This window comes from Rhinopithecus roxellana, chromosome 19 (genome assembly GCF_007565055.1).
Source record: "Rhinopithecus roxellana isolate Shanxi Qingling chromosome 19, ASM756505v1, whole genome shotgun sequence".
In the NCBI taxonomy this organism is placed as follows: Eukaryota; Metazoa; Chordata; class Mammalia; order Primates; family Cercopithecidae; genus Rhinopithecus; species Rhinopithecus roxellana.
In genome coordinates, this window is record NC_044567.1 from 33,151,957 (window position 1) to 33,167,260 (window position 15,304).

General features: G+C 48.8%; 1 protein-coding gene across 1 annotated transcript in view; it reads left to right on the top strand.

Moving 5' to 3' along the window:
- The window catches only part of DNAH17 (dynein axonemal heavy chain 17), a 219,450-nt gene that overhangs the window by 78,918 nt on the left and 125,228 nt on the right, over positions 1-15,304 (top strand). Inside the window, 3 exon segments of the mRNA XM_030922525.1 lie at positions 5,283-5,423; positions 8,849-8,992; positions 11,237-11,419. Of these exon segments, the coding sequence (XP_030778385.1) occupies positions 5,283-5,423; positions 8,849-8,992; positions 11,237-11,419 (468 nt within the window).

The window sequence follows — 15,304 nt, forward strand, 5'->3', positions numbered from 1 at the left end:
GATCTTGGCTCACTGCAACTCCGCCTCCAGGTTCTAGTGACTCTTAGTATCTCAGCTTCCCCAGTAGCTAGGACTACAAGTGTGTGCCACCACGCTCAGCTAATTTTTTGTATTTTTAGTAGAGATGCGGTTCCACCATGTAGCCCAGGCTGATCTTGAACTCCTGAGCTCAGGCAATTTGTCTGCCTTGGCCTCCCAAAGTGCTAAGATTACAGGTGTGAGCTTCTGCACCTGGTTAACCCTATTTCATTTTTAAATGATCATGTTTAAGCTATATTTCTCTATCAACATATCAAAATGACATCATCATGATGCCCCACCCACTCTGCTACGTTTAACCACCCGCTACAATTGGACTTCAGATTACATAGCATTCCACCACTTCCCTCCCCAACCTTCCCACAAACCCTTGAGTAGAGATCATTTAGAATTTCTGAGAAAAGCAAGCAATTGGAAAAGAAAATGGTTCAAACTCAGTCCATCAGAGCTGGAATAAATAATTCCTGGCCGGGCGTGGTGGCTCAAGCCTGTAATCCCAGCACTTTGGGAGGCCGAGATGGGCGGATCACGAGGTCAGGAGATCGAGACCATCCTGGCTAACACGGTGAAACCCCGTCTCTACTAAAAAATACAAAAACTAGCCGGGTGAGGTGGCGGGCGCCTGTAGTCCCAGCTACTCGGGAGGCTGAGGCAGGAGAATGGCGTAAATCCGGGAGGCGGAGCTTGCAGGGAGCTGAGATCCGGCCACTGCACTCCAGCCCGGGCGACAGAGCGAGACTCCGCCTCAAAAAAAAAAAAAAAAAAAAAAAATCCTGCTTGGAGTTTGTGCATTGTCAGGCTGTGCCCTTAGCACTCAGGTGAACAGCAAAGGGGTGAGGACCAAAAGGAGGTTGTTCAAAGATCATGCAGCATTTGAGAGGAGGAAGTCATTTGGTATCTCAGAAAAACACAGACCTATGGAAGCTATTCAGTTAGTAAACCTAAGACTTTTTTTCTTAAATTAAAAAGGCCATGACATCTATGAAATAATAACAGAATGAGAACTAAGAACAGAATGAGAGGAAAGCAGAGAAGTGGAAGGACATGGCTAAAAATCAAAACGGCAAAAGAAGAATTAAAATATACTGAAGCACCAGTTAGACTAGAACCGGTGCTGTGTGACAGTAGATATATTAAATAGAGGACAATTTTAGGAAATTGCTAATATGCAAAGGGAAATAACAATAGATAATCTGTAAGATGGAGAGGAATAACATAAAAATCATAGTTGTGACTAAAGAAATAATAGGCTGGGCATGGTGGCTCACACCTGTAATCCCAGCACTTTGGGAGGCCGAGGTGGGCGGATCACTTGAGGTCAGGAGTTCTAGACCAGCCCTGGCCAACGTGGTGAAACCCTGTCTCTACTAAAACTACAAAAAGGAGCCAGGTGTGGTGGTATGCACCTATGATCCCAGCTACTAGAGAGGTTGAGGCAGGAGAATTGCTTGAACCTGGGAGGTGGAGGTTGAGGTGAGCTGAGGTCATACCACTGTACTCCAGCCTGGGTGACAGAGCGAGACTGTCTCAAAAAAAAAAAAAAAAAAAGTAGTGAACAAACATGTAATAGAAGAAAATTTTCTCAAGCTGGGGAGACAAAAAATTGAAGCCCTGAGTGTGGAGGTCAAAGTGGGTAACTGATTTCCAGGCCAAATTACATGTGTAGACATATTCTGACCAAAATTTTAAATCTCAAGGATACAGAACAATCTTCTACACGTTTCTACCAAGCAGGTAGCCTTTTGACTTTATGTAGATTTCCAGAACATGACGAAAATAGCCAGTCTTGAGAAAGGCTCCTGACAATTATCTGTGAATGCAATAGTAAAGTCATCCTCACACGTGTAGGGGCTTGGAAAAATACCATTTAGGTACCCTTCCTGAGAACCCTACTCCAGGATGTATTCCAGGACACCAATAGATCAACCACATTCTGGAATACCAAGGAGAGAATTAACATTTAAATAGGACTAGCAATGAGCTTGGAACCAATTAAATATAAAGAGAGAAGTATGTAAAGAGATAAATATGGTTGTGAAAGGTTACATTCCAAAGTCAAAAGTAATACTTGTAGAAAAATATAAACAGTAGAAACCATATCCATAGTGATAAATGTGATCAATAATTGGAAGTTAGGAGGACGAAAAAAAGTAGGGCAGGGAAGTTAACCATATCCTAAATTCCTAAACATGGATAATGGGAATCAAAAGCAATTTTTCCTTTTTTTTTTTTTTTTTTTTTTTTTTTTTTTTTTTTTTTTTTTTTTTGAGATGAAGTCTCGCTCTGTCACCTGGGCTGGAGTGCAATGGCACAATCTCGGCTTACTGCAACCTCTGCCTCCTGGGTTCAAGCGATTCTCCTGCCTCAGCCTCCTGAGTAGCTGGGATTATAGGCATGCGCCACCACGCCTGGCTAATTTTTGTGTTTTTAGTAGAGATGGGGTTTCACCATGTTGGTGAGGCAGGTCTCAAATTCCTGGCCTCAGATGATCCATCTGCCTTGGTCTGCCAAAGTGCTGAGATTCCAGGCGTGAGTCACCACTCCCAGCTGCAATTTTTATTTCCAGAATTAGAGAAATATTTAAAAGATAGCTTTAATAAGCTTAATGGCAAGTACTAGCGGAATTATAAATAGGATTTCTCCTATCCAAATCACTAAAGAATATAAAAGCAAATAAGCTATAGTTTCTAAAGCAAAATACCACAACAAAGGGAAACAGAAAGCAGAAAGGATAAGACATGATAACAAAGGGCAAACATTAGTTATAGTATATATAAATTATTTAAAAGCAAAATATTTAGATTTGATTGTTTAAAAATGTAATTATATGCTACTTGCAAGAGATACCTGAAGCAAATGGAAAGGTTGAAGACAAAATGATTGACAAGTAGGTGAAACCATATGAAACTTCCAATAATTGACCATTTTTGACCTTTAAAAGATGGCAGTTCTCACAGCTGAGCACAATGGCTCATGCCTGTAGTCCAAGCACTTTGGGAAGCCGAAGCAGGAGGATTGCTTGAACCCAGGGCCTTCCTATGTTGCTCAGGCTGGGCAACACCTGTGGTCCCAGCTATTCTGGAGGCTGAGATGGGAGGATCACTTGAGCCTGGGAGGATGAGGCTGTATGAGCCGAGATTGTGCCACTGCACTCCAGCCTGAGTGACAGAGCAAGACCTTGTTTCTAAGAAAGAAAAAAGCAATTTCAAATGGCAGTCTTATTCACAGACATATATAGATCCTTGCATACATACATACACATATACAACAAAATATTAATCAGCAAAGAGCAACTCGGGGCAAAAATACATAGTTAGCTAAACATATATGATCAAGTAAAATCTATATAAAAGTTATAGTTGTCCTAAAATATTGTATTCCCAGTGAGCATATGGTTAATATATCTATATAAATAAAAGCAAAATCTATTAGAAGAACTGAAAAATGGGCAGAATGCAAATGCAATGGGAAGCCTAACAGCGTTATTATACTGCCATGGACTGCACGTTTGTGACTCCCAAACATTCCTTTGTGGAAGCCCTAATCCCCACTGTGGTGGGTCTTGGAGACACGGCCCTGGGAAGGCAGTTAGAACATGAGAATAGAGACATCATGAAGGCGATTGTGCCCTTATAGCAACAGGCACGAGAGAACTCACTCTGCCCCTCCGCCATGTGAGGACACAGCAAGAAGGCGGCCGTCGCCGTCTGCACACCATGAAGAGAGCCCTCAGCTGGAACCAAACATGCCAGCACCTTGATCTCAGACTTCTAACCTCCAAACCTGAGAGAAATGTCTGTTGCTTAAGCCCCCTAGGATATAGTATTTTGGTTATAGTAATCCAAGCCGACTAAAACATACACAAGCGCCCTAGGATATAGTATTCTGGTTATAGTAATCCAAGCCGACTAAAACATACACAAAACATGTATTTTCTGACCATGAAGCAATGAAACTGCTAATGAAAAAAGGAAATCCTTCTAACAAGGTAAACACAGGCTTAATCATATCATTTATGTTCACACAAAAGCATCAGTAGAAAAACTTACAAGTCGTCACATAAATAGCAAATACTGGACAGAGGAGGGAGGTGGGTCATCTAGTCTTCATTGTTCACACTGGAGTCACAGAAACAGTTGAGAAATGGCTGAATCGATGTAGAGTCTGTAAATGATCAGAGTGACAGAGGCAGCCGTGAAAAGGAAAGCTGAGGTTCCTTCATGTTTCCAGCTGGGAGATGGGATGGAGGATAGGGAGACATGGGTCAAAGACTTTTTTTTTTTTTTTTGGTCAAAAACTTTTCTTATTAGGTGTTTTGTTACCATATAATGTATATCACTTTAATGGAGATGTATGGGGAAAATAAAATCTAATGACAGATAACAGTAAAGTCCAAATCATAATTACAGGTGGCCACCACCATTTTTTTTTTTTTTTTTTTTTTGAGGCGGAGTCTCACTCTGTCACCCAGGCTGGAGTGCAGTGGTGTGATCTTGGCTCACTGCAAGCTCTGCCTCCCAGGTTCACGCCATTCTCCTGCCTCAGCCTCCCAAGTAGCTGGGACTACAGGCGCCCGCCACCACGCCCAGCTCATTTTTTGTATTTTTAGTAGAGATGGGGTTTCACCGTGTTAGCCGGGATAGTCTCGATCTCCTGACCTCGTGATCCTCCTGCCTCGGCCTCCCAAAGTGCTGGGATTACAGGTGTGAGCCACTGCGCCCGGCCAAGTGGCCACAACCCTTGTGGTAGAACTCCTACTTGCAGGGGAGCCAGGGTCCTGACCCAACTCTCTACCCTTTCCCACCCCTGTCGGCAGGTCAGTGGCCCCCACAAAAGGGACTTACTCCCACCTGGCCCTCCATTCGCAGCTATGGATGATCCACCCAGCATTGACCACACTTCCCTTGACCCTCAGGTCCTTCCGTCCCCCAAAAAAGAGAATTAGATGCTCCTTTCCTGAGAGAGACCCCATTCTGGCCCAGTTGAGTGAAACATCTCAATGGTCTCCCTCTGGTTCCCCTAGGCCCTGGTTTTGGTGTTGAGCTAAATTATTTAAGGCTCTCTGGTCAGCAGTCAATTAGGCACAGGTCCTTAGTGGCCCCTAATGGGCATGGGTCATGGAGAAATCGACTGCAATCCAAGATTAGGTGGCAGTGAGGAAGCACACCAAAAGCAATGCAGCAAAAGAGTGCAATGGAAAGCGCTTTCTCCAGAACCGCTTTTCTCCTGTGCTTTCCTTCCAGGACTGGTCGGCCAACCTGCTGTTTGAAAGAAAGGACAATAAGAAAGAGGCCCTGTTAGACTTGGATGGAAGAATCGCCAACCTCAGCAAGCGCTACACAGCAGTCAGGGATGCGGGCGTGAAGATCCAAGCCATGGTTGCAGTAAGGAAACACCCAGGAGGTTTTTTGTGAACCCACTTGCTTTTAGCAGGGAGGAGAGAGTAAAGGCAGAGCTGGAAATTTCATAAAAATGATTAGTGACACATTTTTAGTGGTCACTCAAGTCCTTGATCTGGCTGGATGCAGTGGCTCTCGCCTGTAATCCCAGCACTTCGGGAGGCCGAATCGGGCAGATCACCTGATGTCAGTTTGAGACCAGGCTGGGTAACATGGCAAAACCCCGCATCTACTACAAATACAAAAATTAGCCAGGCATAGTGGCACATGCCTGTAATCTCAGCTACTCGGGAGGCTGAGGCAGGAGAATCGCTTGACCCTGGGAGGCAGAGGTGGCAGTGAACCAAGATCGCACCTCTGCACCCCAGCCTGCGTGAAAGAGTGAGACTCCATCTCAAAAAAAGAAAAATCTATGATCTTTAATCCAAGCGAGCCTTATCTTTAAGTAGCAGACCACCCTCACTGTATAATTCCAAGCCTGGTTCCTCTTGTGATGGGCCTGCCCTCCGCTAAGGGCACCAGAGCCCTCACCCTGCACAATGTGGGTATGGCCAAGTGACATCTTCATACTAGGTCAACAAATCTTGTCTTCCCGGGATGAGCTGCTGAGGGCGGGCACCGTGTGTTTATCGGTATCTCCCAGGGATTTCCCATCCATGGGTGTGGGCAGGGAACAGTAACCTGGGAAGAGTGAGCACCATTCCAGTGTGCACAGGGTGTACCACTACCCGCACATATGAGTGGATAGAATGTGATAATGCATGTCTGTTTTGCTACCTAGGTTGCCGGCTGTTCCTTCTTGCCAGTAGTCCCAACAGTGCATGACTCTGTGTCCCTGCCAGCCTCTTGGGAGCCCTCGTGGTTGGCACACTCAGTGGGGGAATGCAAAACAGTAGACCGGCATTCCTGGGTGCTCCGTCTGGAGTCCTGACATTGTAGGGGTTTTCATGCTCTTCTCACTTGGCAGTTATTTCATCCAGCTTGCATTTTTTTTTGTCTCTGAGGAGAATGCGAAAGGTGGATCTTTGCATTGGCCTGTAAAAGAGAATATTCTGCCTTGAGCTCAAAATACGGCTGGGCATAGTGGCTGAAGTCAGTAATCCCAACACTTTGGGAGGCCGAGGTGGGTGAATCCCTTGAGGTCAGGAGTTTGAGACCAGCCTGGCCAACATGGAGAAACCACATCTCTACTAAAAATTAAAAAATTAGCCACGTGTAGTGGCAGGCACCTGTAATCCAAGCTGCTTGGGAGGTTGAGGCAGGATAATTGCTTGAACCTGGGAGGCAGAGGTGGCAGTGAACCAAGATTGCACCACTGCACTCCAGCCTGGGTGAAAAGAGTGAGACTCCATCTCAGAAAAAAAGTATTTTAGGGCGGTTTTTTGGGGGGTTTCCAGTGGATGGTGCAAATCAGTGGTGTGCACTTTAATGATGTCATCCCATCCAGACAGACCACCAGGCCCCGCCTGGGGGATGGGCCATTCTTGGCTGTTCCTGTTGTCCCGTCATTGCTCTAAAGATCGTTACCCCAGGAAGTGACTTGACAACCAGAATCGGTTTTCCCTCATTCCCATTTCCCATCCCTCCCCTCCCTGCCATGGTGCCAGAAGCTCCCTGTAAATTAAAATGCTAAACTGCAAAAATGTTACTTGGAAGAGTTAACTGATTAGCTTCTTTTTTTTTTTTTTTTTTTTTTTTTTTTTGAGACGGAGTCTCGCTCTGTCTCCCAGGCTGGAGCGCAGTGGCCGGATCTCAGCTCACTGCAAGCTCCGCCTCCCGGGTTTACACCATTCTCCTGCCTCAGCCTCCCGAGTAGCTGGGACTACAGGCGCCCGCCACCTCGCCCGGCTAGTTTTTTGTATTTTTAGTAGAGACGGGGTTTCACCGTGTTAGCCAGGATGGTCTCGATCTCCTGACCTCGTGATCCGCCCGTCTCGGCTTCCCAAAGTGCTGGGATTACAGGCTTGAGCCACCGCGCCCGGCCAACTGATTAGCTTCTTAACACTCTCAGAAGGGTTGGAAACAGACCATAGGAGAGAAATTTGACTTAGGGTTAGGAAAGGTTCAGAGGGCAGGCGAGGAGGCAGGACTGGGCTGAGGCTGAGGCCAAGCACCAGGGACAGGAGCCTAAGAGGGGCAGAAGCCAGCGAACCAGCCTCTCCTGTTCCCCAACTGGGATGAGATGGCATTGCCTCTTGTGCACGGCTCTGTCACCACATATGTTTACTCTCATGACAGTCATTAGAGCCATTTCTTTTTATCCTATGCTGAAGTTATTTGAGCCCAAGTCTTCTCTCCCTTATTAGAATAGACCTGCCTGAGGGCATAGACTGAGTGGAACTGATCTTTGAGTTTCCCTATAGCACTTAGTATCCTAGAGATCCATCCATCCACTCACACATCCATCCACTCACACATCTATCCACCCCATTAATCTGTCCACTCATCCACCCACCCCACCCACCCAGCCAGCCACTCACCCACCAACCCACCCCACCCCACTTATCCACCCACCCATCCACTCATCCACTCATCCGTCTACTCACACATCTACCCACAGCATTCATCTGTCCATCTATCCATCCACCCATCCATCTGTCCATCTACTCACGTATCTATGCACCCCATTCATCTGTCCGTTCACCTACCCCACTCATTCACCCACCCATCCACTCATCCACTCACCCACTCACCCACCCACCCACTCATCCACCCACTCATCCACTCACCCACTCACCCACCCATCCACCCATCCACTCACCCACCCACTCACCCACCCACCCAGTCACCCACCCACTCACCCACCCACTCACGTACCCACCCATCCATCCACCGACTCACCCATCTACCAACCCCATCCATCCATCTGTCCGTCCACCCACCTGACTCATCAACCCACCCCACCCACTAATCCACCCATACAACAACCACTCACCCACCCAGCCACCCACCAGCCCCTGCTCTGTGCCAGGCATACTGCTGAGTGCTGGAGGTGCAGTGTTGAGGGGATGGTCAACCTTTGGCCTCATGAATTTGGGTATCAAAAGGGCCTACAGACCAAAGACAAAGACGGGTAAATAAAATAATTCTGAGTGGCCCTCTGAGCCATGGTGAGCATAAATAACAGGTTGCTAGAGGAAATCTAACTAGAGATGGAGGTATTCCTTTGGGAGGAAGGGACATTTGAGCTGAAATCAAAAAGATTGGAAGCCAGATCCAGCAAGAAAGTGAGGGAGCAGCCATGCAAAGCCTTGTGTAGGAAGGAGGCCAGCACCTGCAAGATGCTCAAAGCAGCCCCATGTGTCCGGCGTGTGAACATGAACCAGTGGTCCAGAGAGTCACTAAACAGTGTGATCGAAGAGCAAACACACCCAGTGAAGCGAGGCCCAACTGTGTGCTTCTGTTTGCAGGAAAACGCAGAACTGTTCAGGGCAGATACACTGAGTCTGCCCTGGAAGGATTATGTCATCTACATTGACGACATGGTCTTAGACGAATTTGACCAGTTCATTCGCAAATCTCTGAATTTCCTGATGGACAACATGGTTACGGATGTAAGTTATAAACATAAGGTAATATATATATATGTATATGTATTCTTATATGTTAGAATCTATAGTTTCTAATTTCCTGATGAAAGAACAGGCTATCATTTTATAGACTTATTAAAATATACCTTAGGTGATCCACTTGACCTGGTTTTAAACCTAGAAGTCCTGCATCTCAGAACCCCTCAGTCCCAGGCACTCAGGACCACTGGTCGCCTTAAATCTGCCATAACTTAAGTTGGCTGCAGAAAACCTCAGGAGACCTAAGAGGGTGGTCCTACCTCACTGCCAGGTGAGGGAACGTGGACACCACTGCCCCCTACTCATGTGGATTGGGGGGAGGGTCTCCTGTCAGCAGCAACAGCCATTCACCTACTCAATTCTAGACAGCTGAGGAGAAGGTAAACCAGGCAGCAAAGAGGTTGTGCTGGTTAATCCCATGGAGGCATTCTCTTCATGGCAATGGCCCCTTTCCTACCTGTGTCGTCTTTTTTTTTTTTTGGAGACACAGTCCTCTGTCATCCAGGCTGGAGTGCAGTAGCGTGATCTCAGCTCACTGCAACCTCCACCTCCTGGGTTCAAGCAATTCTCTGCCTTAGCCTCCCGAGTAGCTGGGATTACAGGCACCTGCCACCACGCCCGGCTAATTTTTGTATTTTTAGTAGACAAGGTTTCACCATCTTAGCCAGGCTGGTCTTGAACTCCTTACCTCATAATCCACCAACCCCGGCCTCCCAAAGTGCCGGGATTACAGGCAGGAGCCACCACGCCGGGCCCTGTGTCTTTTTTGTTGTGATGGCTTCTAAATGATTTTGAGTACCACCAGGAGGCCAAGATCAAAGACTCCTCCAGGCCACCAACAGCAAAGGAACGCGGCAGTGGCATGCCTCGTACCAGCCAGGGAGGGTGGATGGTGTTGGAGCCTGGCACATGGGTCTCAGAGGCCAGCTGGTAACCAGTCACAGACCCAAAATTCAGTTGATGAAAGTAATCATCTCTACAACTGTCCCAATGAAAGCATCTCAATGAAAACCATAAAGAAGTCCTGGTAGCAAATTGTCCTCCTCAAAGAGTTCCAAGGAGTCCTCCTACCACCTGGGGGCAGGAGCCGACCTGAGTCTTTAGAAAAGTCTGATCACCCAAGTCCGTGACAATTGACCGTTTGTCCCAATTAGCACCTCACTCAGATACTGATACAGCCCCTCCTGCTCATAGACAAACTGGGGGGCTCAAAAGCCCACCACCCACAGGTCCAATGGGGACTCTCTCGGGGACAGATCAGTGGCCACAGTGTGATCTCACAGCCTGGTGGATCCTGGCCCACATTTGGAGAATCGTTGGTTTGGCAGGAAGAGCACTAGGGTTGACCTCAATCCCATCACTGTAAACCAGACCAGCACCTGCAGCCCTGCAGCCTCACAGGGGCCTCCAGAGCTCTGTAAACGGGACTTCCGAGGGAGAGGGCAGGCAGGCTTGGCCAGCCCCTGCAGTATACCTGCTTTGTGTGTTAGTGATTCATTTAGTCCCTGCAGTAACCCAGAACAATGGAAACAATGTCTGCTTTTTTTTTTTTTTTTTTTTTTGAGGTGGCGTTTTGCTCTTGTCACCCAGGCTAGAGTGTAATGGCGCGATCTTGGCTTATTGGAACCTCTGCCTCCTGGGTTAAAGCGATTCTCCTGCCTCCGCCTCCCAAGTAGCTGGGGTTACAGGCACCCACCACCAGGCCCGGCTAACTTTTTTTTTTGTATTTTTAGTACAGACGGGGTTTCGTCATGTCGGCCAGGCTTGTCTCAAACTCCTGACCTCAGGTGATCTACTCGCCTTGGCCTCCCAAAGTGCTGGGATTACAGGCATGAGTCACCACACCCGGTCAATAATGTCTCCATTCTATAAAATGTTTAGCCTCATTTTATATATTTGGGGGAGCTGGGAGTTAAGTGGCTCCCCAAGGCCTCACAGCTGGCAGGTAGCAGGTGCAGGCTTATGAACTGAGGTCTGAGGTCTACCTGATCCTGCCCCTCCCTTTGCCCCAACCTGCACCTGCCTGCTTTTGGCCTTGTGGCTGTGCATATTTGTCTCTGTAGCGATTGCTCAAGGAGCAGAGTGCGCTGAGACAAGAGCTCTCAGAAGTTTCCCAGGCTACTGGAAGGCAGTGGTACATTGATGGTGCAGAGTGGACGATCAGGGCACTGAGAATCGTCCAGTGGAGGACAGAGGTGTCGACCACTGCCAACCCTGCCCCTGTTTCAGGAGAACATCGCTCCCCTGTTTGAGATCCGCATGGAGCTGGATGAGGATGGGCTGACTTTCCACCCGTCTCTGGAGGTGGGCTCGGAGCATGGCCTCCTGGTGCTGATCGAGGGCCTGGTCAATGACATCTACAATGTAGCCAGGCTCATCCCTCGGTTGGCCAAGGGCAGGATGAACTACAAGGTCAGTCCTGGCCTCTTCTGGCCATACGTGGGACCATCCATTGCTTTCTCCATTTGGTGTTGCCGCCCTAACTCGACAAGGCCGGGCTGTTTACCTTTTAAATGACATCGTGTGCCCTCTAGGAAGACATGGCGGCTTCTCTCCCCACTCACATCTGTCCTCCTTCCCAAAGTGGCTTCTTCTCAGTCAACCTGCCTGGGTTTCATTCCCTCATCATTCCTCCGACCCCCCAACACGATGCCAAGAGGGTAACCTTTCCCAGCTTCCTGACTGTTCACTCAGTCCTGTAATTTTTTTGAGACAGGGTCTCACTCTGTCACCCAGGCTAGAGTGCAGTGGTGCAATCTCAGCTCACTGCACCCTCCGCCTCCCAGGCTCAATTGATTCTCCCGCCTCAGTCCCCCAAGTAGCTGGGACTACAAGCATGCGTCACCAAGCCCAGCTTGATGATGTATTTTTTGTAGAGATGGGGTTTTGCCATGTTGCCCAGGGTGGTCTTAAACTTCTTTATTTTTTTGTTTTTTTTGAGACAGAGTCTTGCTCTGTCGCCCAGGCTGGAGTGCAGTAGCACAGTCTCAGCTGACTGCAACCTCTGCCTCCTGGGTTCAAGCAATTCTCCTGCCTCAGCCTCCCAAAGTGCTGGGACTACAGGTGCATGCCACCATGCCTGGCTTTTTTTTTTTTTTTTTTTTTATTTAGTAGAGACAGGGTTTCACCATGGTTTCGCCAGGATGGTCTCAATCTCCTGACCTCGTGATCCACCTGCCTTGGCCTCCCAAAGTGCTGGGATTACAGGTGTGAGCCACTGCACCCTGCCTAAACTTCTGAACTCAAGCGATCCACCTGCCTAGGCATCCCAAAGTGCTGGGATTACAGGTGTGAGCCACCATGCCCAGTCTCAGTCCTGTAATGTAAACACTGATTCTCCCAGTACTCAGGCAATTTGACAAATGTGCCTTCCACTGTCTTCTGAAATCATCTCTTCTAAATGCATCAAACAAGACACACAGAGACCTGGCCAGGCTCTGGGGGAGGGAAGGACAAAAGTCATGGGAAATTTAGCTCCCGCTTAAGGGAGGTTGGAGGTGGTGTGTTTGTTGAAGCATCTATTTTGTATAGCAGTAAAAAAAAAAAAAAAAAAAAAAAAAATCAGAAAAGACTTAAATGACCTACATGTTTGTGGAAGAGGGGAGTGGCTTGACCAATTCTGGCCCAAACACAGATTCTATGAGTTGTCCCAGCGAGCCAGGGATGGAAAGGTGTTGTGACAGGTTATTAGAATGTTTATCAAGTTACGGGACAATGTTTAGAATATGGTTTCATTTGTTTAAACAAGCAAAAATCTGGGTGAGTGTTTACCAGGATGGGAGGAAGGAGGGAGGGGAGAGGGGTGTGGCTGCAGGCTTTTTCTCTCATGCATTTCTGCATTGTTTGAATTGTAAAATAATGGACACGTATGATTTGTTATAACCAATATTTACAGTGAGATGAGCTGTCCTGTCCAGGAGGGAGGGATGTGCGTGTGCTTGTGTGTGTGTGTGCGTGTGCTTGGATGCATATGTGCCCGTGTACATATTTACATGTGTGGAGGGGAGGCATGCGTGTACAGAGGTGAAGTGAGGACACGAGGGAACAGCTAATGACCTGAGAAGGTCAAGGGCAGCTCCCAAGAGGAGTGGGCATGTGAGCGGTTTCTGGGAGGGCGGGAGGAGGTTTCCATGCTGAGAAGATGGCTGTGATTTTAGGCCCAAGTGCAGGCAGCAAGCTGTTCCAGAGTTGAGAATAGAATCTGCCCCAGTTACACAGACGCTAGGTTAGCACGCATCCTCAGAATCAGTGTGTCCCAGGTGTGCCCCCTCCCACTGTCCCCAAAGCAGGCTGCTCTCAGGCACCCACAGTTGCTGCAGACAGAGCTGCTCCACCCCTGGGCTCTGCCAGCACACACACTCGGGCTGTCTTGCAGACACCCTGGGACGCTCAGGCAGAACATTCCAGAGCTGAAGGGCCTCTTCCCCAGGAGAAGGGTCCCTCAAAAGCCTGCTGGTCTAGCAGACTCTTACCTGGTGCCAAGCTGTGGAAGACAATGAGAGGGTCAGCCATCTAGACGGCTGGGTCCCAGGACCACTTCCCAGAGACCCAGGCACCCTAGCTTGGTGGCAGAGAGTACCCAAGGGATGCTTCCCATGGGTACCAGGGTGGCCAACCCAGAGGAATTGGGGTCAGGACAAGGAGGAGACAGAATGTGGGCCCCAGGCTGCCACAGGGATCTAGAGAGCCAGGCTGCCTACAGGGGAGACCAGCAAGGGCGAAGCCCCCAGGCAGTGGGCCCTGCTTGCCCCTGGCATGCCGGGCTACCACCAGCCCAGCCCAGCCCAGCCGGAGCTTGGATCCCACCTGGGGAGATCCAAAGGAGTGCAGGGGACAATCCCGGCTGGAGCAGGGGGATGCCTGGAAGTTACCACACTGAAATCCTGAAGCACCTGCTTGCGCTCTGAACACTGCGCTCCCCACCCTGAGCAGAAAGAGGGGTCGTGAGGAGGGGCGAGAGCCACACGTCAGGCACGGGGGAGCCCGCGACTGAATTCCGAAGCACACACCAAATGCTTTCCTGCAGCCACAAGGAGCTTCAGGCTTCTCTCCCCTGTGGCTTCTTTTCATCCACAGCTTACGTGCAGGGTGGCCCAGCCCAGCCCTAGGGCCAACCTTCCCCTTCCATCCCAGGCCCACTGACTTCACCTCCTCAATCACAGCGTTTCCTTGTCCTAACCCTTACCAACGAGGTCCCCTGCGCAGACAAGATCCCCATGCACATCTGGGCCCGGATGGGGCCTCTCTGCAGCTGTGATGTGGGCTCTGGGCTACAGGGGCAGTCTCCAGTTGTCTGGTACCTGAGCCTGGGTGATTTAGGGCGGGGAAATACTGGCTTGGTGTGAGAGTTGGGTAAAGGGAGTGGTTGAGGATCGGCTGGTTTGCATATGGAAGGCATGCCGCCAGCTGAGCCATCTCCAAGAATTGCCTGGCCCTGGGAAGGGCAGGCTCTTCCTGGCCCCATAAAGTTTGTTTGTTTTAAGATGTCAAAATTGGGCCGGGCACATTGGCTCACACCTGTAATCCCAGCCCTTTGGGAGACTGAGGCGGGTGGATCACCTGAGGTCAGGAGTTGGAGACCAGCCTGACCAAAATGGCGAAACCCTGCCTTTACTAAAAATGCAAAAAATTGCCCGAGCACAGTGGCTCACGCCTGTAATCCCAGCACTGGGACGCTGAGGTGGGCAGATCACAAGGTCAGGAGATCGAGACTGTCCTGGCTAACATGGTGAAACCCCGTCTGTACTAAAAGTACAAAAAATTAGCTGGGTGTGGTGGCGGGTGCCTGTAGTCCCAGCTACTCAGGAGGCTGAGGCAGGAGAATGGCATGAACCTAGGAGGCGGAGCTTGCGGTGAGCCGAGATGGTGCCACTGCACTCCAGCCTAGACAACAGTGCAAGACTCCATCTCAAAAAAAAAAAAAAAAAAAAGTAAAAAATTAGCCAGGTGTGGTGGTGGGAGGCCTGTAATCCCAGCTACTAGGGAGGCTGAGGCAGGAGAATCACTTGAACCTGGGAGGCAGAGGTTGTAGTGAGCTGAGATCAGGCCACTGCACTCTGGCCTGGGTGACAAAAAAAATAAGATGTCAAAATTTCATAAGATACAGACAATAAAAATGTGATTAACAAACACACCCACCACCTGGGATTCTCCAGTCCTGTATATAAGCCAATAAGTTCTCTTTTTGCTTATACCAGTTTGGGTTGGGTTTTCTGTCACTTGCAACTAAAAAGATCCTGTCCAGCACTGGCCTTTCATGCTCTCTGCTCTAGCCATTGATGGTAGACTTCTTTTAGT